The sequence below is a fragment of the Haplochromis burtoni genome, unplaced genomic scaffold (assembly GCF_018398535.1).
Source record: "Haplochromis burtoni strain Fernald_Lab_line unplaced genomic scaffold, NCSU_Asbu1 Contig_19, whole genome shotgun sequence".
NCBI lineage: Eukaryota > Metazoa > Chordata > Actinopteri > Cichliformes > Cichlidae > Haplochromis > Haplochromis burtoni.
In genome coordinates, this window is record NW_024582380.1 from 2,599,088 (window position 1) to 2,624,856 (window position 25,769).

Below are 25,769 nucleotides of genomic sequence, written 5' to 3' on the forward strand. Positions count from 1 at the left end.
AAGCAAAAGCTGTTTCGGCCCGTTGTGATTTATTGATGATCAGAGCCTTGTGAGAGCGACGGGGGTCAACACTGTCATCGCGTTTTGATTAAAACATCTTCATACTGAAATATGTGACAACACATTTCTCCTGGCTATAAAAAAACAAGTAAACTAGTGCAGACAGCAGCAAAACACTCAAATTGTTCTAATGAAAAAAAAAAACCAAAAGTGAAAATTGTTGGTATCGTCGCATCTCTGGAATTATTGTCAATAAACGAAAAAAATAAAATTATAGAATCATGCCAGTGTTTCTCGTTTTCCCTCCTGTTACATCATCTTTCCGTTTTAAATCACAGAATTAGCTAAAGGTTTGTTTTCTGCCGTTGGCCACTTATGCATAAGAATATAAATTACCATGGTGTGTGACAAAATGGGCCCAAGAAATACAAAGTGCATCACCGACGGTCGTTTTATGTTAAATGTACTGAAATGCTCTAGTATGGAATCTTACTTTAGGGCCTAAATGCCAAACCTAGGATGTCTGCCCTTTGTCACATCTGCCCTCTAATGTCCCAGGCCTGTCACTCTGATTCCTTGATACTTGATGTGATCTGAAAGCGAGAACTCGGGAGAGCCAAGCAGCGCAGTGATCACCATAACCTTGACTTCCAATAGCAATACTAACTCCAAATCTGTCAGTCACATCGAGTGTATCAATCGCACCCCCTCCTTGCTGTGCTAGCTAGCAACAGCGAGGAAGCCGGCTTTCTGGCTTTTTCACTCAGTACTGAACAAAACATATTAATGCTGCAACAACTGTAGATAAACTCTAAATTTGTCTTCAAAAAGACTGTCCAGTGTATCAGTGATTATGCTATAAATGTCACAACAGCAGAATACAGTTTAAGGTCACTCAGTATTGTACATACAGGATAATGTGTCATTGTGTCATCTCCATTCTCTTTTTCACGTAGGTTGAGGTGAGCATTTATGAATGTGCCCAATGACTGCTTTGATGATCGATGTAAGTACTCAAACTCAATCTGTGTACAATGTTCCGCATTTGAATGGTCATGTGGCACTAAGACAAGGCATGATGTGTTCAATGACGTCTAGCAGCAATGCTTGTTTGTCGTAGCCTGGACAACTTCTGATTTGAACATCATTAACCGTCATCGAAACACAAGTCAAATCAAAAATACGTGAGACGAACTAATCTGCGCTATCAATCTAGCGTAAACCACTATCTCACAAAAATTGGCTATGCTACTCTGAGCACTTAGTCCTTCAAAAATGGAGTATAAATGTAAAAGTGAAGGAAGGTGGGGACATCCCGAAAACAACATCATATCATCGTAGCAGTCACAAGTGTTTGTCCTCCTCTGCCACATCTGTGCAAAGACATGATCCATCAGCCATCGGAAAGCATCTAGGTAGTACAAGGTCAGCAGTGGAGGTGAAGATATTGCACAAGCAGACTAACGTCAACAGCTCCATCGAAATGGCACAGCGCAGGCGTCACACTGAAGAATAAAACTCTTTTTTTTTTCCACATAAATGAACACGGTAAAAAAAAAAAAAAGTCCAAAAACACGCCCAGTTGACGACTTCTTTATTGCAGCACGTTTCCCTTCTTTTTTTCGATATCTATTTTTCAAACACCCACTTACTAAAAAAAAGAAAAAAAGTTGCGATTCTCTGTTCATCATTTGCGAGGAGCGGTTTTTAAGAGTCAGTTTTGGCAGTAAGTTTTTGTTCAAGTTGGGAAAGCCGGGAGAATAGATGGGTCAAACCGGACAGCCATGGGTTTTGTTATGTTTTTTTTGAGGTTATTAGAGTCCTGTGCTCTTCTTCTACTGCCCCACCCTGCCTATCCCCTCGCCGCCAGCACAGTAATATGATGATCACATGCCAGAGGCACCCAGTCCCATGCTGGCGGTGTGGCTCATGCAGGGCAGTGTCTGAACGGTCTTGGGGAAGTCGTGGGTGAGGATTCGTCCGTTCTCTCCACCGCTCCCGTTGCCACTCATCCTGGTCAGGGTGGAGCAGTGCATGGCGTCGTTGATGGATTGCTGTTGGAAGCAAAAACATCGCAATTAGCCCACAGATCAGATTTTGGTGTATTTGTGCACACATTCGATATCTTGTAATCAAAACGGTGAATGCAACAGTTTGAGTTAGCAGCACACAGATAATGTCTGCAGAGAAGTCTTTTTTTTTTTTTACGTTAATACACGCACAAAAGAGTCTGCTGCATGTACCTATGTTCCTTTTTGAATGTTAGGCACACCCAAAAAATCTGGAGCAAGTAAACTGTTAAACATTCCTTATCAGTTATATTTGCCGGTGTTAAAATTGGGGTACCAGACATTGTGCATCAAATGTCCCAATTTGTAGCAGGAGGAGCCGAGTGAAGGGAGGGCAGAGAGAAGGGAGCTGAGGCTTCACTCATTGGTTTACCAGCTTCATTCTCCAGTCTAGCGCAATAAAAGCCACTGGGCTCGAATGCTGACTTAATGATGTGTAATGCTTGTGTGTGTGCGTGCACGTGCCCATGCGTGCCACTTCGCTATCTGTCCGCATTCTATAGCTGATTAAATCGGGCAAAGCCAGTGCGATCTGGAGCAACCAGTAAGTGCTGCACGGGGATTGGAGAATTATACCGGCCTCTAATTGGAATGGTGTTGTTGTTTCTTTCAAGTCAAACAGCATAAAGGCACCGCTGGACTAATAGGCTCCTCGCCATTCTCTTCAGCATACTGATCAGGTGGCCCCTTTGTGGGCTGATTAAAACATAAGAGATTTCATGTAGACGATCACTCCTCGCATTCAGCCTGCCTTTTTTTTTGTTTACATGAAAACGATATCAGTGCGCCCCCCTGGGGGGGCTTTGAAGCTGGAAGAATAAATCAGAGGCTGTTTGTTGTAAATTGATCCACGAAGCTGATAACTAACAGCTGCTGAAGACCAAACCTCACATCTACCAGTAAAGTATAAAGCAACAAGTTCTACATTTTAGATCTGTGAACATAACAGCAGTTTGAGTTAAGACTTTTCGAGGTCAAAGCAGTGATGGAAGACATGCGAGCCGCACGACGTCTGCCTTATGGTATACATATAAACGATGTTCACCACAATGGGGCCTGCGTTAGCGAGACAGTCAGCAAAAAGAGAAGAAGGAGTAGGGCAGAGAATTGCTCAGAGGGACAGAAGTAGATAGATGTACCACTGTGATTCAAATTGCCTTTATACCTGTGCTGTGGTAGATTATTGTAATGGGTTAAGTAATGGGTTTTAACAAAAGGCCTGTGAGGAACATTGTGCAGTGTGACATCGAAAAGCAACATGTGTACTTAACCACACAGTCAAGAAGGAAATATTAGTTAGAGAACAACATATAGTGACAAATAATCCATCTACATGTAAATTCAAAGGCAAAAACTAACTACATAAAAAAAATGCTACATGCTAACAATCCTGCCACATTAACATATGAAACTCTAAGCAACTGCTCTGAAAACTTACTTCTCGAACGTGACGAAACAGGCATAAGGGCAATTTTGGAATCAAGTGATTGAACAACACTGCAGGAGATCAGTGACATAAAGACTGAGCGAGGGAGCGGCAGAGGTAGAGAGAAGTACAGGAGAGCGTTTGCACTGGAAGCCGTGGGAGGCCCTACTGTGATCACGGTTAGATGGGCGGGGAGGGGGTGTGGAGGCAGATGTCATCATCATCATCATCATCATCATCATGGCTTGATCACAGCGTTTCCTACCCCGTGGCTGTGCTCTGCCCTTATATCTTAACAGTGTTGTTGGCGTACAGGCCGTAGCTCTGCAGCTCTGTGTAGGGGGCGCTAGCACCACTGTCTAAGGCTGAGCAGTGAAAGGCCTGAGCGGCTGAGGCAGCAGCAGCTCGCGCGGTGGACACCTTCATTCGGCGCGACTCGGTCCTGGACTTGTAGCAGAACTCCACCAGTGCCACCAGCATGGCCAGGCCCAGGCCTCCAATCAGGATGTAGAAGACTCCCGCCACATTGCTGAGGCTCAGAGCGCTGGTCTTGTCCTGGGGCGGAGAGAAGTCGTGAGGAGGCAATAGCGGCAGCAGTATATGACATATAATTGGACTCTTTCTCTCTCTCTCACTCTCTCACACACACACAGACAAATTTAGCTATAAACTAGTTTCACAGACAGAAATCATAAGTGAAACGACTCAAATGGAGTACATATACAGCAAAATGACAACTATAGACAAAAATATTGAGCCACCGCTGACTTCTTTACAATATTCTTAGTAAAACTGAACAAATTGTGCAATAATTTATTGAAACTTGTGGAACCACACGTTGAAATACTATATATATTACATTTGCAGTGTGTTTGGTATCATTATCATGCTAAAAGAAAAAAAAAAGATGACATTGCACAGTGGAATATAATCTTCTTTTCTTTTCTGCATGTCAAGATATTCCAAGGTTTTGAGAATCACTTTTAAAAATTTTTGCCTGTCAAACTGTGTTATATTTGACATTTTTTGTAGATTCAGGTAAAGAATTGGAAACAAATTATCTGTTTTGGCTAAAGTAGTTCTTTGATAAGCTGACCGTTATATGTAGACAAAACATTGGTTCAACCCTGGACTTTGGTGTCTTTTTATGCTTGAATCATTCATAGATCACTGTTCAGCAGCTTCAGGAACTAGGAATAGATTGAAAATGAGTGAAAGAAAGGAACAAAAAAGCCTGAAGAACCATTGGCCAGGAAGTCTGAACAATAATCTTGTTTCTTGGAAATAAAATGTTAAGAAATGAGGGTGGCTCGAGATTTTTTTGCACAGTACTGTTTAACCCACACTAATCCAAACCAGTAGAAACCCACATTGTAAAGAAAACGCCTCAACTATTAAGGCACATGAAGACAAGTTAACATAAAAGTCGACAAGCTAAGACACACATAACCACACAACAAGAAAATAGCAGGGATAACAATATATTTCAGAGGCCTGGCTCACAAAGCAGTTTTTAACTTTGGATCTAACTTTGGCTTTCTTATCTTGGTGAACTTGGGGAGGAGACCTAAGAGGGGAGGGGGGACCTTCTTATATGATACAAGCAGCAGCAGTAAATACTGCAAGTGTTAAAACGATAAGTGCAAAGGGCACAGAGTTATTCTGTGAAACTGGTTCAGTGACTTTGCTTTTCTGAGAAAGTTAACTCATAAATATTTGAAAGATCTTTGTGTGCGCGGTTACAAAACAGAAGCCCTTACAAACGGGAGGTACTACAAAAAAAAAAAAATGTTCGGCATGCGAAGGTAGGACTCAAAAGGCAGTTTGAAGGTACGATGAGTCAAAGTTAGAGAATGGTGTTCCAGTCAAAAGGCCCGAGTGAATTTATGTTGGCACAGACTGATGCCCACTGCAGGCTCCAATGATTCATCAAAACATCCTTAAGCATGAATCGGGCTTAGGAACGCTCCCTCAACATTTGGCTCATTTTATCACCTGTCCCTATAAAAAGGATATCATGAATAATTTGTAGTGCAGCTAGTCTTCTCTCAAAGCCAGTACTTCCAAAAGCCACAAACAAAATCTGCCGTTGCAAGTTAACTAGAATGATGAGCTTTTAGTGACTGCTTAGATTTACATAACTTACTTATTCTGTCGCTACAGGAACAGAACATTTGAGGCTAAACTGTAACATCTGATGACACTATCATATACAGCAGACAAACTGAAAAAAGCCTTAAGTTAAAAAAAAGAAATCAAACTTTACAGAGACATCATAATAAAACACTTTGAGATTATGCTCTGTCTTAGACTAAGTTGGGATTTATTGTTGTCTTCATGAGAGAGGAAGGCAAAATTATTATTTCCCAAAACAGACTTACATAGTACATTAAAATGTCAGCAATGATATTGAACCCTGTTTAATAACCCTACACAAGTGTATATTCTTTTTATAGTATTTCATACTCTACCTGCCTTCAAGTGCCATGTATCTCTAATTCACTTCCTGCCACTTTGTGCGAACGTCAAGTCAAATTTCACACTTTTATTAAATTGTAAGTGGCTGTTTTGCGTGAAATCCCACCTCTTGCATGTGCTCTGTAACAAAACTTTGCTGTTTATCCACTGTTTACTGGACTGAATTTAACTTTTAATTAATGTTAACCATATTAGAGGCTTTCTTTATATGGAGGCTAATATTCTGATTCTATTAAGGAAAAATCCGAATAAAGAAAAAGCTCAGAATAAGCAGGTGGAACTGATTACGCCTCTTCACAAACCACTCAGAAAGAAGAATTTCATCACGTAATGTTCACTTTCTCGTTTTCTTTTCCTGCACACGTTCTCTGTTATGACGTAAATGTATGAGAACCAAGAGTGGGGACGCAGCGGGTAGCTGATCAATCGTGTGCTACAATAAGATAGCCACTGAGGCATGTGTGACATTTTCATTTCTTCTGCATGTCACTCCGCTCTGATTAAGTGCACGTGCATCCTCGCGTAAACACCAGACCGTATTAAGTCATGTTCCAGCATCTGACCCCAAATTTTTAATCAGAATAAAGATAGTGCGTGCATGACTATGTGCGACTCGCTTTGTGTGGCAGGCCCCAGATAGCATTTAACACTGACTTACATTTTACACAATGTGAAGTCAAAAACATACAAATTACAGTTTTCTTTTTAAATGATAACTTTTTGTTGTGAGGAAATGGGTATAGATAAACACAAAAACACGCCCCATAACACATGCATTCATGTGACAACAGCACAAACAAGTTTTTAGTTTGACATTATTTCATATTATGGTTTGTTTATCTCTGCTGCAAGTGCCCCTAACGTTACATCTGTGTCTGCTGATGATATACAGAGGACATTAATTATTAAGGCTTGAATTAGTGAACCTACCAAACTGATATTTTCTGTATATTAAATATTCTTTTTCATGAAATTATGTGGGGAATGTTTTTTATCACTCAAATAGACACATGGAAAGTTGAGTGGTTTTTAGCAACTAAATAAAACTGAGGCATCAATTTGTTTGCTCCGATAAACTGACTTTAAACCAAAGTGCAAAACTGAGTTTAAAGTCTGTCCAAATATGTAGATATACTCTATAACAGGTGACGTGTGCCAAACTATGTGCTACGGAGGACTGAATCTGCTGTTTTATTCCCCAAACACACTAGACTAAATCTTGAATTCGTGTTCAGTCAGCTGAATTTGAAAGTGTTCCAATTTATTAGTTTTGTTATATTAAAACTGGAAGAAAATTTTACCACTCACTCACTTACAGTAATACATACATACATACCCCCCCCCCCAAAAAAAACCCCTAATGACTAGCTAAAGTGTTTTACCACTCTACAGTATAAATATGCTCGCAGAGGGTAGTTAAAGTCTGAGTTTTTCAAGAAGACGATTACAGTGTAGTGAAATAAAAAGCTGAATGAGTACTACAAGTATGCTGTATAGAGATAATGCTAAATAATTAACACTGGACCATTCCAGGTTATTTTGTGGCCACAGAAAACAAATAAAGTATGATGTTGTTAGTTTGAAATCCCTTTGGGTGCTACTAGGATTGTTAGCTTTGGAAAGAGAGTGCTAGCTTAACTGCTGTTAGCTCTTGCTACATTGTTAGCATACAGATCTGAGAGCAGCATCAAACTAATCACTGAATTCAATCAAGCAAAAAAACTCGATCACTTAATTTAAGTACATATGTGCATATATCACAATAAAGGCTTTTAATTAGTCTGTTATATGTATGGTGGCAAGGTGGTTCAGTGGCTGTCATCTCACATCTGGGTTTGATTGTGTGTGGGGGGTTTTCAGGGTGCCTTGTTGTTAGAGTAATTGCAGTCTCTGTCTGTGAGACACCAGCAACCTGTTGAATCTTAACCCTGTCCCTGACCCAATGTCAAACTGGGATATAAAAATTGTATGTAGTCACTATGAATGCACCCAGTGCTTAGCAAAGTCCCACTGTGACTCTTTAAGTTTGCCACTTTTGCTATGTCTTTGAAACCAAATGTACAAGTGAGGTGGGGATTTGACAGAGGAACTGGATGAACATAGGCTTGCAACAAAAAGGTAGCATACCCTGATTGATCATTCACCTGGACGATGACTAGCATATAAGCATCTAAGAAAACAAATGGATCACAATGGTGTATTTAATATGACTTCAAACTATCGACTGAACCTATAATTCCATCAGAACAGTTTTTACTAAGGTCTGTTTTCAACCAGAGGAGACGTCTCCTGCTGGGGGGAATGCAGGTTTATGGCTTTTCTGCAATTACTTTACTTTTCTTGAACACACTATTGTTTATATACAGTTTATGGCTGGGATAGGCTTCAGCTCCACTCTGAACTCTACAGAAAGCCTAACCTCAAATGTAACTCCTTGCAACTACTGTGATTTTGTTTGTAACATGCTCCTTGTAGACTGAGCTCTTCATGGCACATAGTTTGACACTTCTGCATAAACTACCAATAGAACTGTCGGTACAAGCAATGGGAGAGTTCAGTGGGCCACACAGAGGTACATAAAGAGGTATCTGAAGTAATGCGCTAAAGCTTTTCTGTCGGGAGAAACTCCTTTTTTTTTTTTACAGTAGATAACAAAATTCTAATGCATGCAAGAGCAGTGGGCAGACTTGATACAACTCCGGGTTAATATGAATTGACATGGCATCCATATATGCATACCTTAAATTAAAAGCGTTATGCCAGGATTATTATGAAGGCTAATATATAAAGGCAAGGGCCAATAGCTCATGTTTCATCTTTCTCACTTCATGCCCTTTTGTGTTTCTCATTCCTTTCGACAAAAAAGATTTATGTCCAAAAAGCCTGCTTGAGTAATTCATATTTGATCTACTGCACAAATATAATGTTATCCTAACACTTTGTGTGTGTACATTTGTTCGCAGGATTGGACAAACCGTTTTATAAGGATTCCTTCTACCCAGATCCAAATGTTTAACAATTAATTTTAACAGTCCTTGCTAATCCACCACACATTGTTTATTTACACACTGGGAACGAACAATAAATCTCTGACAACACAATCTCATCAGAAGGAAGAAATAAACAGCAGAGTACCACCAGAGTACTGGCCCAATTATAAGACAGTATTTCTGGTAAGTACATTTTTCAAAGTGGTGGTGGTGGGGTGGGGGGTCATTTCACATTTGAAGATTTACTTTTCGTAATCAAAACAGCAGATGTTTTTTTTCTTTGAATAATGGAACTGTCGATGCACTTGCACAGTAAGCTGCATTGAGTTCATTTGCTTTGGTGTTGCTGCGAAAGCGAGATTGAAATTATCCCTCGGCATATATCTGCTAGTATTGATCAACACCCCAGCCGGCCTGTTTCAAAGTGAAAATATGTACATTTTGAAACAAACAAAAATAAACTCATTTCTCCCTTGGTAATCAAATGTGTTTTATGCAATAAACAAAACTTTTGATCAATCCAGTAAACTTAGTAGCAAGACCACAAGGTGGTCTCTGATGGCAGTCTGGGGAGCTGTCAGTATAATTATCATAAATTGATGACTGTTGTAAAACTAGTCCAAACAGGAATTCATAAAATATTTACAAAAGTATTGGGCCACACCTCTTAATCTTTGAAATCACCTGTTCTCAGTACCTTTGCAACATGACGTAATGCTGCAGTTAAATAACATCAGCACAAACGCTGTGTGCCAGGAGCTTCATGGTATGGGTTTCCAGCTCATGGTGGCCCAGTACTTTTGTCTGTATAGTGTAGCTAATGAATTTTCATATGGTCTAAAAAAGATCTCATCAGTTAATGCACATAAAATGAAGTCATCTTGTTGTCCTGGATACACCTTTACATTAACATTTACGTCATGTTTTTTTTAAGTGGAGCAAAAGTCTAATAGGTAATGCTGTGAACCGATGTTAATGACTCACACTGCAGACTTTATGACCCTTTTGTGACATTAAAATTACCATGCCATTTCCTTGCCATTCATATATGTGCACAGGCTTAGTTTAAATAGTACAATCTTTCTTTGCTGGCAAAGGTTAATGTTAATGTTAGAGTAGAAGTGGATTCAAGTGGTGCCTCTTTTGATCACGGACAGCCCATAAAGACATTGTTAGATATTATTAAACTACAAATACACAGTTTAGCTGGAAGAAAATGAATGGATGGACAGATGTAACAATCTCTTCGCTGTGTACTTACATAGTAGCAAAGTGTTTAGAATTCATTCTCCAGAGTGAAAGCTGAAGTAGATAAACTTTAGAAAAAGTGTCTTTCATTCACTTTGATTTGTGCATTTTTATTGGTTTCCTATTAATTCAAAATTAAGGTAATTAAATCCAAATATTTTGTTTCTGTAGAGAGATTGCAATAACAATTCTTTCAGATGGAACTGAGATTTATTATATTCTTCTTTAAAGGTAATGATGCATGGAAAAACATTGATAAGAAAATTTTGTTGGTCTATTTTAATGCATTTTTCAACCATAAACAGGTGAGAGTTATCCTTAAACATCATCTTATATTTGGGCCAATACAGTAGAGCTGCCAGAGCCACATGGGGAGTGCTGCTAAGTGCAGCGCACTTTGGGCTGGTCTAGTATTAAAGGAGGGTTGTGCTGCGAGGTGCTGTGAGGTGCCAGGTTTGGGTTGGAGACTAACCTTTCTTCCGGAGTCCTTGCTGCCACACTCCCCTTTATCGTACCACCATTTGTTTTTCAGTTTGTCTAAGACGGCTTGCTCATTGAGCTTCAACACCGCTAGGTTTACTGGGATTCTTCCAACCATAAGGGAATAACATAAATAACATATTATACCATGTTATTTTATGTTATTAATTCAGAGACATAAAGAGCAGCAAATAGATACACATGCCTGGATTTGCTTGTTGTCAAAAAAACAAAACAAAAGAAAAATGTCACACAAACCACACCCACGTGCACACAAATATATTGCAGAAACATCATTAGAAACATCAATCAAAGTGATATGAATTAATACTCCATCTAGCTCGGTTAGTTTGCTCCCTAAGGCAGTAGATGTGTATTACTATATCACTTTGGGCAACCGGCATACTGCTTGCACTCACTTATGCCACAAGGCTTTCTTAATTTGATCTTTTCCTATTCGAAATCAACCATGTTGTACAGCTAAACTTATAGTCCCAGAATGGATGCGTGGGAGCCACAACACAAAGAACTTTGCCGTTTTAATTAGCACTGATCAATTTTAAATCAGTGCGTTTTTGTTTTTTTGAGCAGGGAGACATGATGCAAAAATTCCCCTCTCTATGGATTTCAAATTCATCCCCTGCCGGCCAAGCAATCACCCCCCTCAGTCCTTTCCCTTTGCTCTTCCCCACACCACACAGAGAGATTAAGTGTTGCTGGAGTGGTGGTGCAGCGCGGGCCTGCCGGTTACCCCTCTCTTCCCCTTCCCCCACTTCCCACCCCACCTCCCACTCTCAGTGGTGGTGGGTTTACCCGCAGGGTTTATCAAACTGGCTCTGACCTTGGAGTCCCCGCCCCCGCTGCCGCACTCTCCCTTGTCGTACCACCACTTGTTTTTCAATTTGTCCAAGAGGCCCTGCTCGTTCAGTTTTAACACTGCCAGGTTTACTGGGTTTCTTGAAAATAATATAAAACGATAACCATTAGGAGACACTCTATGGGACAGATATAAAGAGATTGGTCGTATGGTGGTGGTGGTGGTGATAATGAAATGCTGACTTAGAATTGGAAGCACTCCTGCGTTTGGCTACTGGTGTTAAGCAGGAGCGCTGGCTTTATGATGCACGTGTTAGTCACATACCTGCAATGGGGCTTAAACACTGAGTGCCAATACAGTGGGTTTTACCAAGGAGGGGCTTGCCTCAGAGAGAGGCAGAGCAAACACTATAAATGGAGATGCTTTTGGATGCGGAAGTCTGACTACAGATGGTAATTTCCTTTCAGCTGCACCAGCATACAAATTGCTATGGCAACTAACCTATCAATATTCAAGCCATAACAGCATTCTTGTGAATAGAAGCTGATGCTGATTAATTTATAAATAACAGCAGAAACAAATTCCAGCAGAAGCTTCGACAGTTTTAACTGCTACGATCACTTTCACGATAGCTTTATTTCCTCTAACTGGCTGAAAAAGATGTTGCCTGACCAACTGCAGACACATCACCCAAAGCACCTCCCCATGGGTAGCTCTGTCTCTCTCTGGTCACTGTGTATTTCCTAAAGCTGCAAGGTTGAGGACAAAGACTATCCATCCACAAATCGCAAGAATGCCAGAATCTGCAATCAGAATTTGCATATAAAAGTAAAGATTACAGCCTTTACGTGATTGCCTTTTTTTTTTTTTGCTCAAATCAGCACCAATTCTTCTGCACAGGAACAATTTAGTTTGTCGGCATCCTGCCTTTCTCATCACTGAACACAGAAGAGTCTCTACCCCCAACCTGGAGGACATCACACAGCTGTAGGGAAGACAGTTTTTTTGGAGCTGGTAAAACCTCTAAATTCTTTCTTAGCCTGGCAGACTCAGAGAAAAAAGACACGAGAAGAATTAAAGTGGACATGGATGTTGTGGAGAGTCATGGTTTGGTTGGTTCAGCGTGAGCAGATGTCAGGGAGGTTACTGAATGTTAGTGGGATGGTGCAGATCCTGAAGATTGTATATGTCAGAAATGAAGATCAGAATTTACACAGAACGTCAGAGCAATCGACAAGAAAGTGATCTCTGAAGACATTCCTGCAAAATGAAGAGTTATTTTAGGTTTTTTTTCCTCAAAAGTTCTGTTTTCAATCAGGCCTGCAATGCAATATTAGCGCTATCAGCGCTATTAGTCTCATTTACTGTGTAGAAAAGAAATCTCTACTTATGCAAAAATCTAAAAAGAATGACAGTATATAAATGTCTAATTAGGAACTTCTATTGGAACGGGTATCAGTTCTGTAGTTCTGCACAGATACTCTATGAAATTTAAACACGATGAGAAAAAAAGAGTCAGATTATTGCTTCTCTAATATCCAGTCGTCCGTGCAAACTGATTCATTATCAATGCATTGCAGGTGCGATTGGACTCAGCTCTTTAAATTCATGGGTAACTCATTCATGTCCCATTCCGGATGAGCTGAATACATTTCCTCCTTAAAACCAAAAAAATCCGTGAGTCATTCTACTTGCCATGCTTTAATACCACTCATGCAATTGCAAATGTTTGTTATCTGTTAATGGAACTCCATATCAGACATCTGTGACCACAATGACAACTTGGGAATAAGGTACATCGCTAAGTAAATAATTAACACAAAGAGAGCGAGATCAAACGGGGGCCACCCTTAGCTGTTCACCACTCTGTCCCACTGCTATGTTGTGGTCTGGGCCAATCCCGACTACATGACTCTGAAGCAGATTTATATCAACCTCTTGTCTTATCGTTCATGCAGCATTAAACTTCATTTGCGGAATCTAATTTGTATTAAATTTTAAAAAGAAGCTTCTGATCGAGGCTTTAGAAGCAGTTCTACTCAGCATTCTGACCTCTGGCTGTCAACCAAGGAGGAAACCCATATGAATCCGCAGCGAGTTTGAATAAAATCTTCCCATATGGCTCCTTTCATTAAAATGAATGAGGCCTATTAGAAATAGATTAAAAGCTTCAGATGCCACCAGATTCTGCACTCTCTCTGTAGTTGCGGGAGAAATTTAAATGGGAAGTTGGTTAAGGTGTTAATGTAATGTGAAATGACAGCTGTTGCTCTTGGACATCGATGGCAGGAGTAAATCCGGGATGAATTATCCTTCATTATGTCAATTATCACATTAAATGTCGCAAAATACAAATTCCACTCTGCTGACTTCACATTCAAGGTGTGAGCTCTGGCTTAAGTGGTAAAGCAGCTATACGGGATTCTTTAAGTTGTAAAATTGCTTTAGGGGCTCGGATTTTTATGATTGGCACGTTTCTATTTTTTGCGTGTGTGTTTGTGTTTAAGGGGGATGATTTGAAGAATATAAAGAGAGTTTGAAATAAAATTGGAAGGCATCAAGGAAGCAAAGTGCTACTTAAAGAGGATAAGAGATCTCATCGTCCTGCTTTATACTTCTGCTAGTGCTCACAAGTCAGCTGGGAATAATCTAGCTGCGTACGTAGATGTGCAGACACAAATAAAGATGATCAGAATTGAAAATGGGAGGGATCGAGCTGTAAATGCCAGTGCAATATGTGCAAACAGTTGGAGGATGACCGTGACAATAATGAGATGCCTTCTATATCTGATCAGAGCATTTATACTTATAAGTTAATCTGGTAGTGCGTGCACAAATCATTCAGAATGCATGAAATGGCACCAAAAAAAAATCAACCTAAGCACATAAATATGTTCATAAATGAGCAAATGCAGACCTCCAAATAAACAGGTGAGGGGTAACGCTCATGCACAGGCACCAATAAAAGCACATGAAGGCTTTTATCCAACCACTGCAGTGGCAAAGGTTTACCTGAGATGGGAGCCCTTTGGTGTGGCAATTCCATAACCTTTGGAGTCCAGGTTGCCTCCCACCTTCATAGTGTCACAGGGTTTCCTCTGCTCTATGTACTCATTCATAGTGGACTCCAGCAGGTAGGCATATTTGCCCTTGGACTTCCTGACTCTCATGACACCCTCGTCTGTCGTTTTGACAAACACAGACGGGTCGGCCGCCTTCATGTAAGACCACATCTTCTCAAACACGGCGATCTTAGACCTCTGACAGCCAGAAATGTTAATAAGAAAAGGGATAGAAGTACAGGGAAAGGGACTATCAGTATATAAATACTTTATTATCTATCTTTAGAGTGTTAAAGGTAAATGTTAAAATCCTTAAAAATGTCAGGACTTTACTCCCAATTTAAATATTTATGCTCTTTTCATCCAACCCAATATCACTGCAAAATGTGTAACAGACGCAGGTCCACCGTGTCCATTTCACATTTTGCCTCTCCAAAACATGAAATGGACACACACGCAGACGTTGCTGCACTACCAGCACAGGGAGTGAAAATAATTCACAGGAAAGCGTTTAAACAGACATTAGTAACACATTTACATGTATGTACACATTAGCTGCCTAGCTTAATGGTTTCTGGTGATTAAGGACCCTGGAATGTCCAGAAAGTCACTACCGACTTTGTGCCTTTAAATATATTATCCCCCCCTGCTGGTAAGCGTGTACATTTCACGCTTTAGAGAGGCAAAGCGTGAAATGGACACAGTGGACCGGCGTGTCTGTTACACGTTTTGCCGTGATACTGTGTTGCTTCGTCAGTAGTTACTCACCGTTAGATTGCTGGCAGAGTCCACAGCTGTGTTTTTGTGATTCTACATTTACTGTCCTCTTATAACACTTTAAAATAACTTATACTTCCCAAATGCCGCTAGCTCACAATGAAAATATTTAAACCCCGGGTGTGGCAGGTTTTGTTCCTCACCCTGAAGAATTCTTTGGTGGAGCCAGCATCCAGCGTTCCATATGCTATCTCTGTCTGCTTGGCCAGATCCTCGGCACTCTCTATAGGAGACACCATCCTCTCCACAGTCAGGAAAGCAGCCAGATTCGCAGTATAGGATGAGATGATGATGAGAGTGAAGAACCACCAGACGCCTCCAACAATGCGGCCTGACAGAGAGCTAAAAAGAGAAGGACAGGATGTTGTTAGTCTGTCAAAAATAGGTATGCAAAGATGCTGTTCACACATATCTTTCACAGACAGAGCCAATTCTGCATTAAGGTGGGGGAGAAATAAATAGGTGGCATCCATCTTTCTCTTTATGGAAAATTCTGCACGCAATCAAGAAGAGCTATCTAAAAGAACCCGGTGATGTTCACACCATTCAAATGATCCACATTACATCACACTCACTGTATCATTCCTCTTTTCACTAGGCTTGGAGATCATACCCCGGTCTGCTAAGGAAAGATAACCAGCTCCACAAAGGCCCACTCAGCTTTCTCCCTGCCAAATTAATCTCACTTTAAGAAAGTCGCCAATATGGTCTATGCCATACACATTAATTGTTGGGGATTAAGAGGCAGACAAGAACACTTAGCCACTGCTCTAATTGCACTTCCAATAAAAAAAAAAGCCAAATTCAAATGCCTGCACTGTGCAGTTCGTTCGCATCTCTTCACCTCAAGAGAACCCAGTTTGAACAGCAGCAGCAAAAATCATGTTGCATTACATATCAGAACCCCTCCCAAAAAATCACTGAGGCACAGGGTGGCAGAGCTTCTGCAGTGAAAATGACACAAATCTGAAACAAAAAATAAAAGGCTTTCGTGATTCACCTTTGTACCCACGACTCAAATGGAGCATGAACATGAAGGCAAGATTAAGTATGGAGGGAAAAAAAAGAGACAGGGAGAGAAGCCGAAACGTAATCATTTAAGATGCTTTTCAGATGACGGGCAGATGATGAAAGAGCAGCCATGGAGCGAGCCGAGAGCAAACACAGAACGGTTGCAGAGCCTTTGAAAAATCAGTCGGGAGGCTGTCTGTGTGTGTGTGGTGTGTGTGTGTTTTGACTTGCTCACTGCTCAAAGATCATATGGGTGTAGGTGAGGTTAAACTTTGACTGCACAGTGAAATCTTGTGCACGTAGCATGTGTGTTGTGTGATGCAGGGCTATATATGTGGATATATATATATATATATATATATATATATATATACACACACACTTGTACCTAGGTGAGTTGGGGACAAGAATAACCCCCTCTCAACCTGAGGCAATGGTTCTCAGACAGAAAAGGGCAGATTGCTCGCTCAGGGTTGCTGCCTTCAAGTGAAGGGGTTCAAGTATGTCAGGGTCTCATTCATGAGGTGAAGAGTGGCGTGGAAGACTGACAGATTGCTGCAGTGTCTGCAGCGATGCAGATGTGATGCTATCCCGGTCTGTCCTGGTGGGGAGAAAGCTGAGCATGAAGGCAAAGCTGTCCATTTACCGGCTGATCTATTTTCCTACCCTCACTTGTGGCCACAGCGTGTGGGTAGTGACCCAAAGAATTATGGACACAAGAAAGCAATGAGCTTCCTCTGAAGGGTATCTGAGCTTATCCTTTGAGAAAAGGTGAGGAATGTGGTCATTCATGAGGGGCTCAAAATAGAGAGCTGCAGTTCCTCCACATTGAAAGCAGCTGGCTGATGTGCTTGCATGGAGCTGTTTTAGGCATGTCCGACTGTGAGGGAATTTTGGGATATATCTAGGTACAGCTTACGGATGCCTCAGTGTCACCCTAGAAGAGCTAATGGAGGTGGAAGAGGGAGGTCTGGGTGTTTATGCTCAAACTGCTGCTACCAAATAAGCAGGAGAAAATGGAAGCGATGATGGATGCCTATTTTTATGATTTACAGATATGTCAACACACTCATATATTTAACATACACAACACACACAAATATTGAGATACAGTTATATAACTTTCTGCACATCTGCAAATAATCCTCCTACAATAATATGCTAAGGTTCTTCAGGTGATATTCATAGAAGTGAACAACCCTTTTGTCATTTATACATTAGTCAAGAAGCAAGCCAGCCAGCATCCATACATCACATTATGGTTACTGAAGTGTCTGTATGATTCCTATAAGATCTTTTTGAATTTTCACAAGAAATCTGGAATCTGGCAATGCCATGTATTGATTGTGTGACTAACTATGCTACCTCTGCGGGCTTCAGGTATCACCTCAGTAGTGACACTGACACTAGCCAAATGCAAAACTAGTGAAAAAACAGTGAGAAATGATGAGGAGGGGGGAAAAATGTCAGTGTCCTCCACGTGTAAATCATTCCTGTTTTGGGGTTGTCTCATTGTTGCCCCTCTAGTGCACCTGTTGTTAATTTCATCAACGCCAAAGCAGCTTAAACTGATTAACAGCCCCCTCTGATACTTAACTGACCAGATCAATATCCCAGAAGTCTAACTAAATAGGTGTTATATCTCGAGCAATGTATTACTATTTCCTATTTGTATAGGTTAAAAAGGCAGATCAGTACGGTCTAAAAAATTAATTGATAAAACAAGAAAGTACAAATCTCAAATAAGCCCGCTAACAAATATATTCAAGATCTAATACTCCACCAATATGTTCCCAATCAGCTGTTTTCTTTAAAATAAATGAAAGCTCTAGATTATGCTTTGCCGGGATCCACTATAAAACTGGCCATCTCCTATTATTCGTGACAACATAGAGATAAAGAGCAGAAAGAGCAGAAATGATGAAAATAATGTTCAAGAATTTCAGAGTCCTTGTAGAAATAAGTTATTTTCAATCCTTTATGTTAGCGTTCAAACTACACGGCACACATTTTATTGTGAAAAGAAGAAGTTAAGTCTGTTATTCTAGGCTGAAACAAGTGAAACGAAGGAGGAATGTGTGTGTGTGTGTGTGTGGGGGGGGGGGGGGGGGGGGCAAATGGCATAGAAGATGAAAAGTAAACTGGATAGTACCACCAGAGGCAGACAAACTCCTTAGCTTTGACTGCTGCTGGCCTCCAGAGATGGCAGTAAACAGCTGTCTAATCCTTCCCCCTCAGTTACTCTTTTTTTTTCTCCTTTCGTTTTTCTTTCTCTCGCCTCCTCTCTTCCACTCTTTTCCCTTTCCTCTCCGTTCACCCTCCATCTCCGCTGTGCACGCCTGCCTGTCTCTTCATGTGCTGAGAGGGATGCGATTGGGGGGTGGGGGGGAGGGGTGGTGACAGGGGTTTGGCCCGAGACAACAATACCCTACACCTTGGCATTGATGCTGACAAATTCAAGTATGCACGAAAACACACAGAAGTGCGTGCACACACAACACACATATGACCCACATGTGCATTTGCTGCCTTCCCGGGGATGGTTTACTGGCACGAGAGTGTGTGTGTCTGAGCAAGGGAACAAAGGGGTCACCATTTGGACGAAGAGAAAAGGGCTGTGTGTGTGCATGCGTGGATGTGAGGGTCATTTGTGCACCTCAGTGTGTGTGTGTGAGAGTGTGAGTGGGTGTGTGTTGGGCCTCTTGCAGCAGTCCTCCCCATTTGAGCAAAGTGACTGGCAAACACAGACCTGTTTGTGTCTGTTTGTTTCCTTTTGAACTGCTCTCCTTTGAGCCTCCTTTCCGCCCCTCATACATTATTGCACAGCAGCCAACCTTGGCGCCTCAGTAAAAGATTAACTAAGCTGTCCTATTACAGTAAAGGAAATCTTCCGAGCAGCACTGTAATTTCATAGTCATGTTAAGGCAACGATTAATCAATTATTCACTCCGCCTTTAATTTTTTTTATTGTATTGAGAAGAAAATGAATGTTAATGGAAGCAGCAGCAGAAGCACAGGCTCAACCGCAGCGGCACAGGCAGAAATACAATACTTGTGTGTATGCACATCGTTAGTGCTGAAATGATTAAACGATCAATCAAAGTGTCCAGCCACTGACATGTGATCGAGCAAATATAGCGCACACTTACCTACCAAACTCTCTTAACCTTAAAGATCTATTTACCTTCTTTGGCTTCTCTCACTATTACCTTAAATATTAAATTTAAATAAATAAAAAAATACAGTAACCAAATAATATAATAAGTATTTTAGGAGCAGAAAAAGGAAACAGGTCTCATTGGTGTTGTTAAATTCAGTATCAAATCCAAATGAGCCTTTCGTTCTGTTTGTGTATTTTTCTAAAGTCTTTCCTGGAGCGTTTTGCTTCAGCTTCATAGTGATGGAGAGAAAACATGTCATGCAATCTGGAACTGCACCAGGTCTGCGGGAACACTGATTACACAGCTTCTTAAAGCCCCCTCGGCCACCAGGACTCACCACCCGACACCTACCCAAGTTTAGCATTCCCTAAATCAGCTTCTTGCTTACAGTGATGGGGTCCCTCAGGTTTGGCTTGCAGTGGTTGGAAGAGGACTGGGCTGTGACCTCACGTACAGTATTTACCTTTGGAAAGCAGATGTTAAACTCTCTTGTCAGAAAAAAAATCATCTTAAAAAGCTACACACGGCAGACCGGATCTCTGGCTTTGACGTTTCCTACGCGATCTCCACCCACAGTTCCCTGGGAATCTGCTATAGCGCTAAACTCTCATTAGAATTCCCCTGGCTGGCCTCCTCTTTTCGATATGGTAATTAGCAATGACTAATGACTTTAGCAAGTGTAAAAAATGAGCCAGTAATGGCCACATTACAATGGATTAGGAATTACAGAGGTTTAAATGAGAAAGAAAATGGTCTCTAATTATGGTGTGATTCTAAGACAAATCAGGGATGGTACAGGAGTTTTCTGATACGCAGCTTTTTTTTTCTTGTTTCCGTCTTATAAATTAGTAGCCGTATGTTCTCAATGACTGGGAACGGCCACTCCCAGTGTGTTTCCACAGGCGAGCCTTCTTACATGCAACGGCATGAAACAACAGAAACGGCAAAAAGGGAGTGAGAGAGTAGCAAAGTGGAACTGGTGAGGTTATTGCGCCACTAAGCAGAAATATATATATAGATATAATCCGAGATAGAGTGATTATATCTGAGCTAATCATCCCCTGCTCTGGTGAACTGCGAAAAACATCCTTAGCAAAAACAACTCATTAGACGTGGAAATGAAGAAAGCAGTATAAAGAAGAAAGGACCACTATTCAATCAACACAATGAGACTGCAGAAGATAAAGTGGCCGTGCATGTGTGTGTGGTGCAACAACCAAGTCAAGGGTTACTCCATTAGTTATTCTAGCATAATATAGCACACAGGGCTCTACAGTCATAATTCCGAGTTGTGTGTAAACATTATTTGTATTCTGTTTTGAAGGAGCTGAAGGTTTGAACAGGCCATGAGAACTGAGGTGAATCATTTTTAATACCTTACTTGATGCGTTTGTCACACAGTGCTGGCACAGGATGATGGCCTGCATTACATTTGAATGAAATTAGAGAAGAAGAAGAAAAATAATAACTCCATAATTTATTCTTTTATTTGGAGGATTAAATGATTCTATTTATATTTCCTTTAAGAGTCCTTCTACTCACTTACTGTATATCACAGGGCTTTTGTTAATGAGCCTTTTCCCCAACTATGCCTCCACTGCTTGTAAATGTTATGGGTTGATAAAATTTTATTTAAGCTTTCTCCACAGTCTCCTTAGCAAATTAAAAAAAACAAACAAAAAACAGGCGGCTCAAATCATGCCTAATTGCACAAGTATGCTGGGATAATGAACCAGAATAGTATATTTATGAATGCTGAACTTTTTTATGTAAAGCTGCCTCAATATAGGTCGCTGCAGTTGCAGAAAGCACATGCACGACCCCGGTCACGGGTTCAGAGCTCAGAGCAGACGTGGCAGCTTTGGCTTGATGTGCCACACACGATGCTTTTAGTGCACAGAAAGACAACAGACGCACACTTGTCTGACGCTTTTAGTGTGTTCTTGATATTGCCAAAGGAGCCTCGGGGGAACAGTAACACACTACGGCCGATATTGTTGCAAAGCCGCAGGTTTTGCTTTTGTGTGCTTGCGCTTTTGTTGCAAAGACCTCCCAGTTGTTAGGTCTGTATTATTTGAGAGCACTTTCATCTCCAAGGCCAAACTACATGTGAGCTTTAAGCATGGAGCACAAAAAATAATGATTTATTAAAGCTTCTCTCTCCATCTAAAGGTCAGCATTACCATGCCATTGAGCTGAAAAGAGAATATTATGGTAATGTTACCAGCCTGAAGCAAACACACCACAAGCTTGTAATTATACTCATTCAAGTAGACTATGGGAAAAAAACAAAACAACACTGACAAAAGCATTATGATTTCAAATGCTTCGTAATTATTTAATGCATGTTTCTTTCAATAAGAAGCAGTAAAGTTAACAGGCTGCTTTGCAACATATGGCTCATTTTGGAGCGGTCATGCGTGAATGCAAAACAAAACAAAACTTCAGCTTGCAGCCACTGCACGCTGCCGGTGCAGGGGAATCGATATAATTGAGATGCAACTCTAATCGTTATATCTGTGTCCGCACACTTGTTTGCTGAATGATGCTGCGGATTGCTGTCTTAGCCTCAAGTAACCTGAGAAAAGACAGTTCTGGCAATCTGTGAGAGTGCTCAGCTCCGCGCCCACACACATACGCAAAGCCTCTTAGTCACTCCAGCTAGAAAAACAGGCAAATACATCACAACTGTTTCCCGCAAATCAATGCCATCAACACGCGTGTAAGCGGACTGACAGTGCGTTCAGGCTTTCTGAGCATTAATACAAAAAAGAAAAAAGAAAAGGAGATGCTGTATGTGTGCATTTGAGTGAAGTTCTGCACATCAGAGAGACTTGAAGGGAAACTGCTATGATTTAAAAAAAAAAAAAATCTCTTTACGGTTGCTATGGTGACACACTCTGCACTCCAAACAGTACAGCTGAGCTGAGAGAGATTTTAGTCATCTCACTCCTCCTCCTCTCACTCTTTTTCCTCTCACTACATATATAAGGGCATCCACCCCTATAGTAGAGTGGGCCTGCCATCACAAAGAGAAAACTCTCATCAACTCGCAGGCCCTCTCATAAGCCTCACAGCATCGCATCTTTCCAGTCAAATAACTGGCAGTGTTTACACTGGCCCAGGTAGATTTCCCATGTGGCCTCGAGCTCGGTGTATTATTCATGGTTGCAAGAAATATATCCGTATACTGTCACAGCTTGATTACAGCAAAAAGAAAAAAAAAAGCCCTCTCTGCATGTGGAAATGTATGTGTGACTGATGTGACAGAGTAAAACGCCTCAGAGGCGATGGTGCCTTTGTCTGTGGTACAAAGTGTGATACGCCAGTGGGGAGTGTATATGGGCTCGTGCGTGCGTGTGCCTCGGTGGTTTCTGTTGGCGAGTGTGCATGCATGTAAGATCAAAAAGTTGCCTTCATGCGATCTCCGAATAAATAAAACATAAGTTGTGCCGTGAACTAAACCGAGCCGTATCTTTATGAATAAATCATCCCTTCCTGAACCCCCACCCCCCCACTCTCTCCAAAAAACTGCTTTATAGCAGCTAACTTATTCCACAATTATGTAACTCGGTGGCGTGTAACACAGTCTATTTTCTCAGTGCTCGCGACATTAATAACAACAATAAACACAGTGTGACATCCCGCTTGATCCCTGTGCAAGATCAATAATTCCCTTGATCACAAGAGTTCACCTGGTTCGTCACTGAGGGTTTGGTTAGCAGCCGAACAATAGCTTTCATGTCAGAAATAATGGCTGTGCCTGCATTATGTGGGAAACCTTTAATTTCAAGTGCAGTGTGCTGCGGGTGAGTCTGTGTTTGGGTTGAAAGGAAGAGGAAAGGAACACGTACAATATTCAGTTTGAAGCGTGAGCCATTTTGAAAGCTCTTCTCAAAATGGAATGAAGACAAACCTATAGGGTATCTATATCTAAACAAATAAAGTGATCACATCCTAAATGTTCTGGAAAAAAGTGACCCAATGCAAAATAAATGTTGAGTCAATGTTACAACAATGTTAAAACCTGACGATGTAATAGTAATGACATTAAAAGAACACAATAATATAATTGATCGATGATGATCTTTCTATAGTTGATCAGGTGACAATGAGGTTGAAAAGTCATGGATTTATAGCTGACCGGGAAATTATATTGAAATGTGGTGGATTTTATAGTTTAAATACCACAGAAGTTCAGTTGATTAGAAGTCATAAATTCAACAATGTGTCAGTATTAAACTGCAAAAATGATCAAGACTCAAAGGTAGAATTCAGGTTGACACTAAAACTTTGATTTAACATATTTTCAATTATTGTTTGCGATCTGGGTCGGGTTTCAATGAGACTCTGATAAAAGTTGTCTGTGCTTACATAAGTCAACAAATAAGTAATGGAGGCTTAAGTTGACACATTGACGGCAGAAAGTCAGCATCTCAACAGATGATCCAGATAATCCACGGAAAGCAGGGAAATAATGAACACTATGCTTGTGTTACACATAGTACTTGATCTGAAAATTTGACTGTTATGTTTTTGCTTCACGTAATGCTGGAGAAATGCAGAACAGAGAAATCAAAAATTCCCTGAGAAAACTGAGTGTTTAAACTCTCCTTTTTAGTGCAGTAGCAAAAAAAATAAATACTGACCCTGCTGGGGTTACATTATACGCCTCGTATACAATCCGTTATTGAATGATTCTGACCGCCAGCCTGAGACATTGCTGCTGGCAGGAAGGGTGTGAGTGACAGGGCTGATTTATTTCAGTCTACAGTCATATAACGGAGGGAACGCAGACACCTGAGGACCAGAGTGAACTCCACGGGGCCATGCATTTCAGACAAACGCGCACCTATGAGGAGACACGGACGACAGATGCCGACTTAAACATATCCAAACACATTCACCTGAAGAACACTACGCTCTTTTACTCAAATCCACTCAATATTTCCCTCATTGCATCTTCCCTGCTGCGCTTAAAATATAGTACAAGGAAAAAACTAGCTCTTCACTGTAACACAAGTATAGTGCTCATTATTTCCGTGCCTTCCATGGATTATTTGGATCATCTGTTGAGATTTTGACTTCGCCTGCGATGCGTTAACTTAAGCCTCCATTACTTTGGCAGGGTTCATATGAAGAGTGAGGGCCAAGCCTTGCAACAATACTACAGCTCAATGTTGATGCGATTAGCTAGTTTGATTCTGTTCGCAGAAGGCAGACAACTGCAGGGTTAACCGAAGCCCTGTGTTTTATTCACATTTTATGGATGTGCGACTGTTTAGGATGAGAGAGGTGAGGGTTTTTCACCTCTGAAGAACGGCGAACAGAGTTGATTAGCGAATGCTAGGACTGAGAAGAAGTAAAGAACGAGGAAGTTAACGGGTGAACAGATGAATGGAGAATTCTTTGGGTGTTTATGTTTGTGTGTGTGTTTGTGTGTGGTGAGGGTGAGGGTCAGTCTTGGAATCCACCTGTCTGCAGAGATAAACACAAGAAGGGCCCAACAGCACAGACTGGGGCTTATGGGAGGGCCTGACTGACAGTGCTGACATTTAGAAAGAGCACAGTAAACATGGCCTTGCACAGAATAAATAGCAGGGGGAGCAGTTTGGCCAATACACACACAATCACGTACTGTACGCATTAATGCATCACATCAGTTTGAAGCATAAATTAATACAAGTGAGTCTATGCATGTGCACAGAGAAACAGAGCTGCATGTACACCTTGATGCACAGGTACACTGTAGACTGTTCCAATCTGATAGCCTACTATTAGAGCGCTGACAAAGAAAATGGCAATAAGTGTTTGCTTTTAATAGAACCAGGCTACACACACACACACACACACACACACAGATACAGGCTGACAAGAAAATTAAACACGCCTACTGATTAATCCAGGACAGAGTGGATCATCAGTGTTGTTCCTTGGCCTTTTGTCTCTGATTAAATGGAGAAGTATGAAGAGAGAAGTGCTTCAGGCTGCCTACCACAGAGCTGAATGCACCTCTAGAACAATCTGTTCTCACCTATTAGTAATAAAGGCACAGCGATGAGAGGTTTACAGGCACTGACTGGGAAATGTCAGCAAATTCAGAAACATAATGTCTTTTACGTAGTTTTATTCTGAAATGTATTAATTAACCATCTATCTATCTATCTATCTATCTATCTATCTATCTATCTATCTATCTATCTATCTATCTATCTATCTATCTATCTATCTATCTATCTATCTATCTATC

General features: G+C 40.9%; 1 protein-coding gene across 1 annotated transcript in view; it reads right to left on the minus strand.

Moving 5' to 3' along the window:
- gria1a (glutamate receptor, ionotropic, AMPA 1a) overlaps positions 1–25,769 on the minus strand; it is a gene marked incomplete in the record, with an annotated part of 85,112 nt that overhangs the window by 2,230 nt on the left and 57,113 nt on the right. Inside the window, 5 exon segments of the mRNA XM_005916468.3 lie at positions 1–2,054; positions 3,916–4,050; positions 11,533–11,647; positions 14,521–14,768; positions 15,491–15,689. Coding sequence (XP_005916530.1) covers positions 1,887–2,054; positions 3,916–4,050; positions 11,533–11,647; positions 14,521–14,768; positions 15,491–15,689 — 865 coding nt within the window.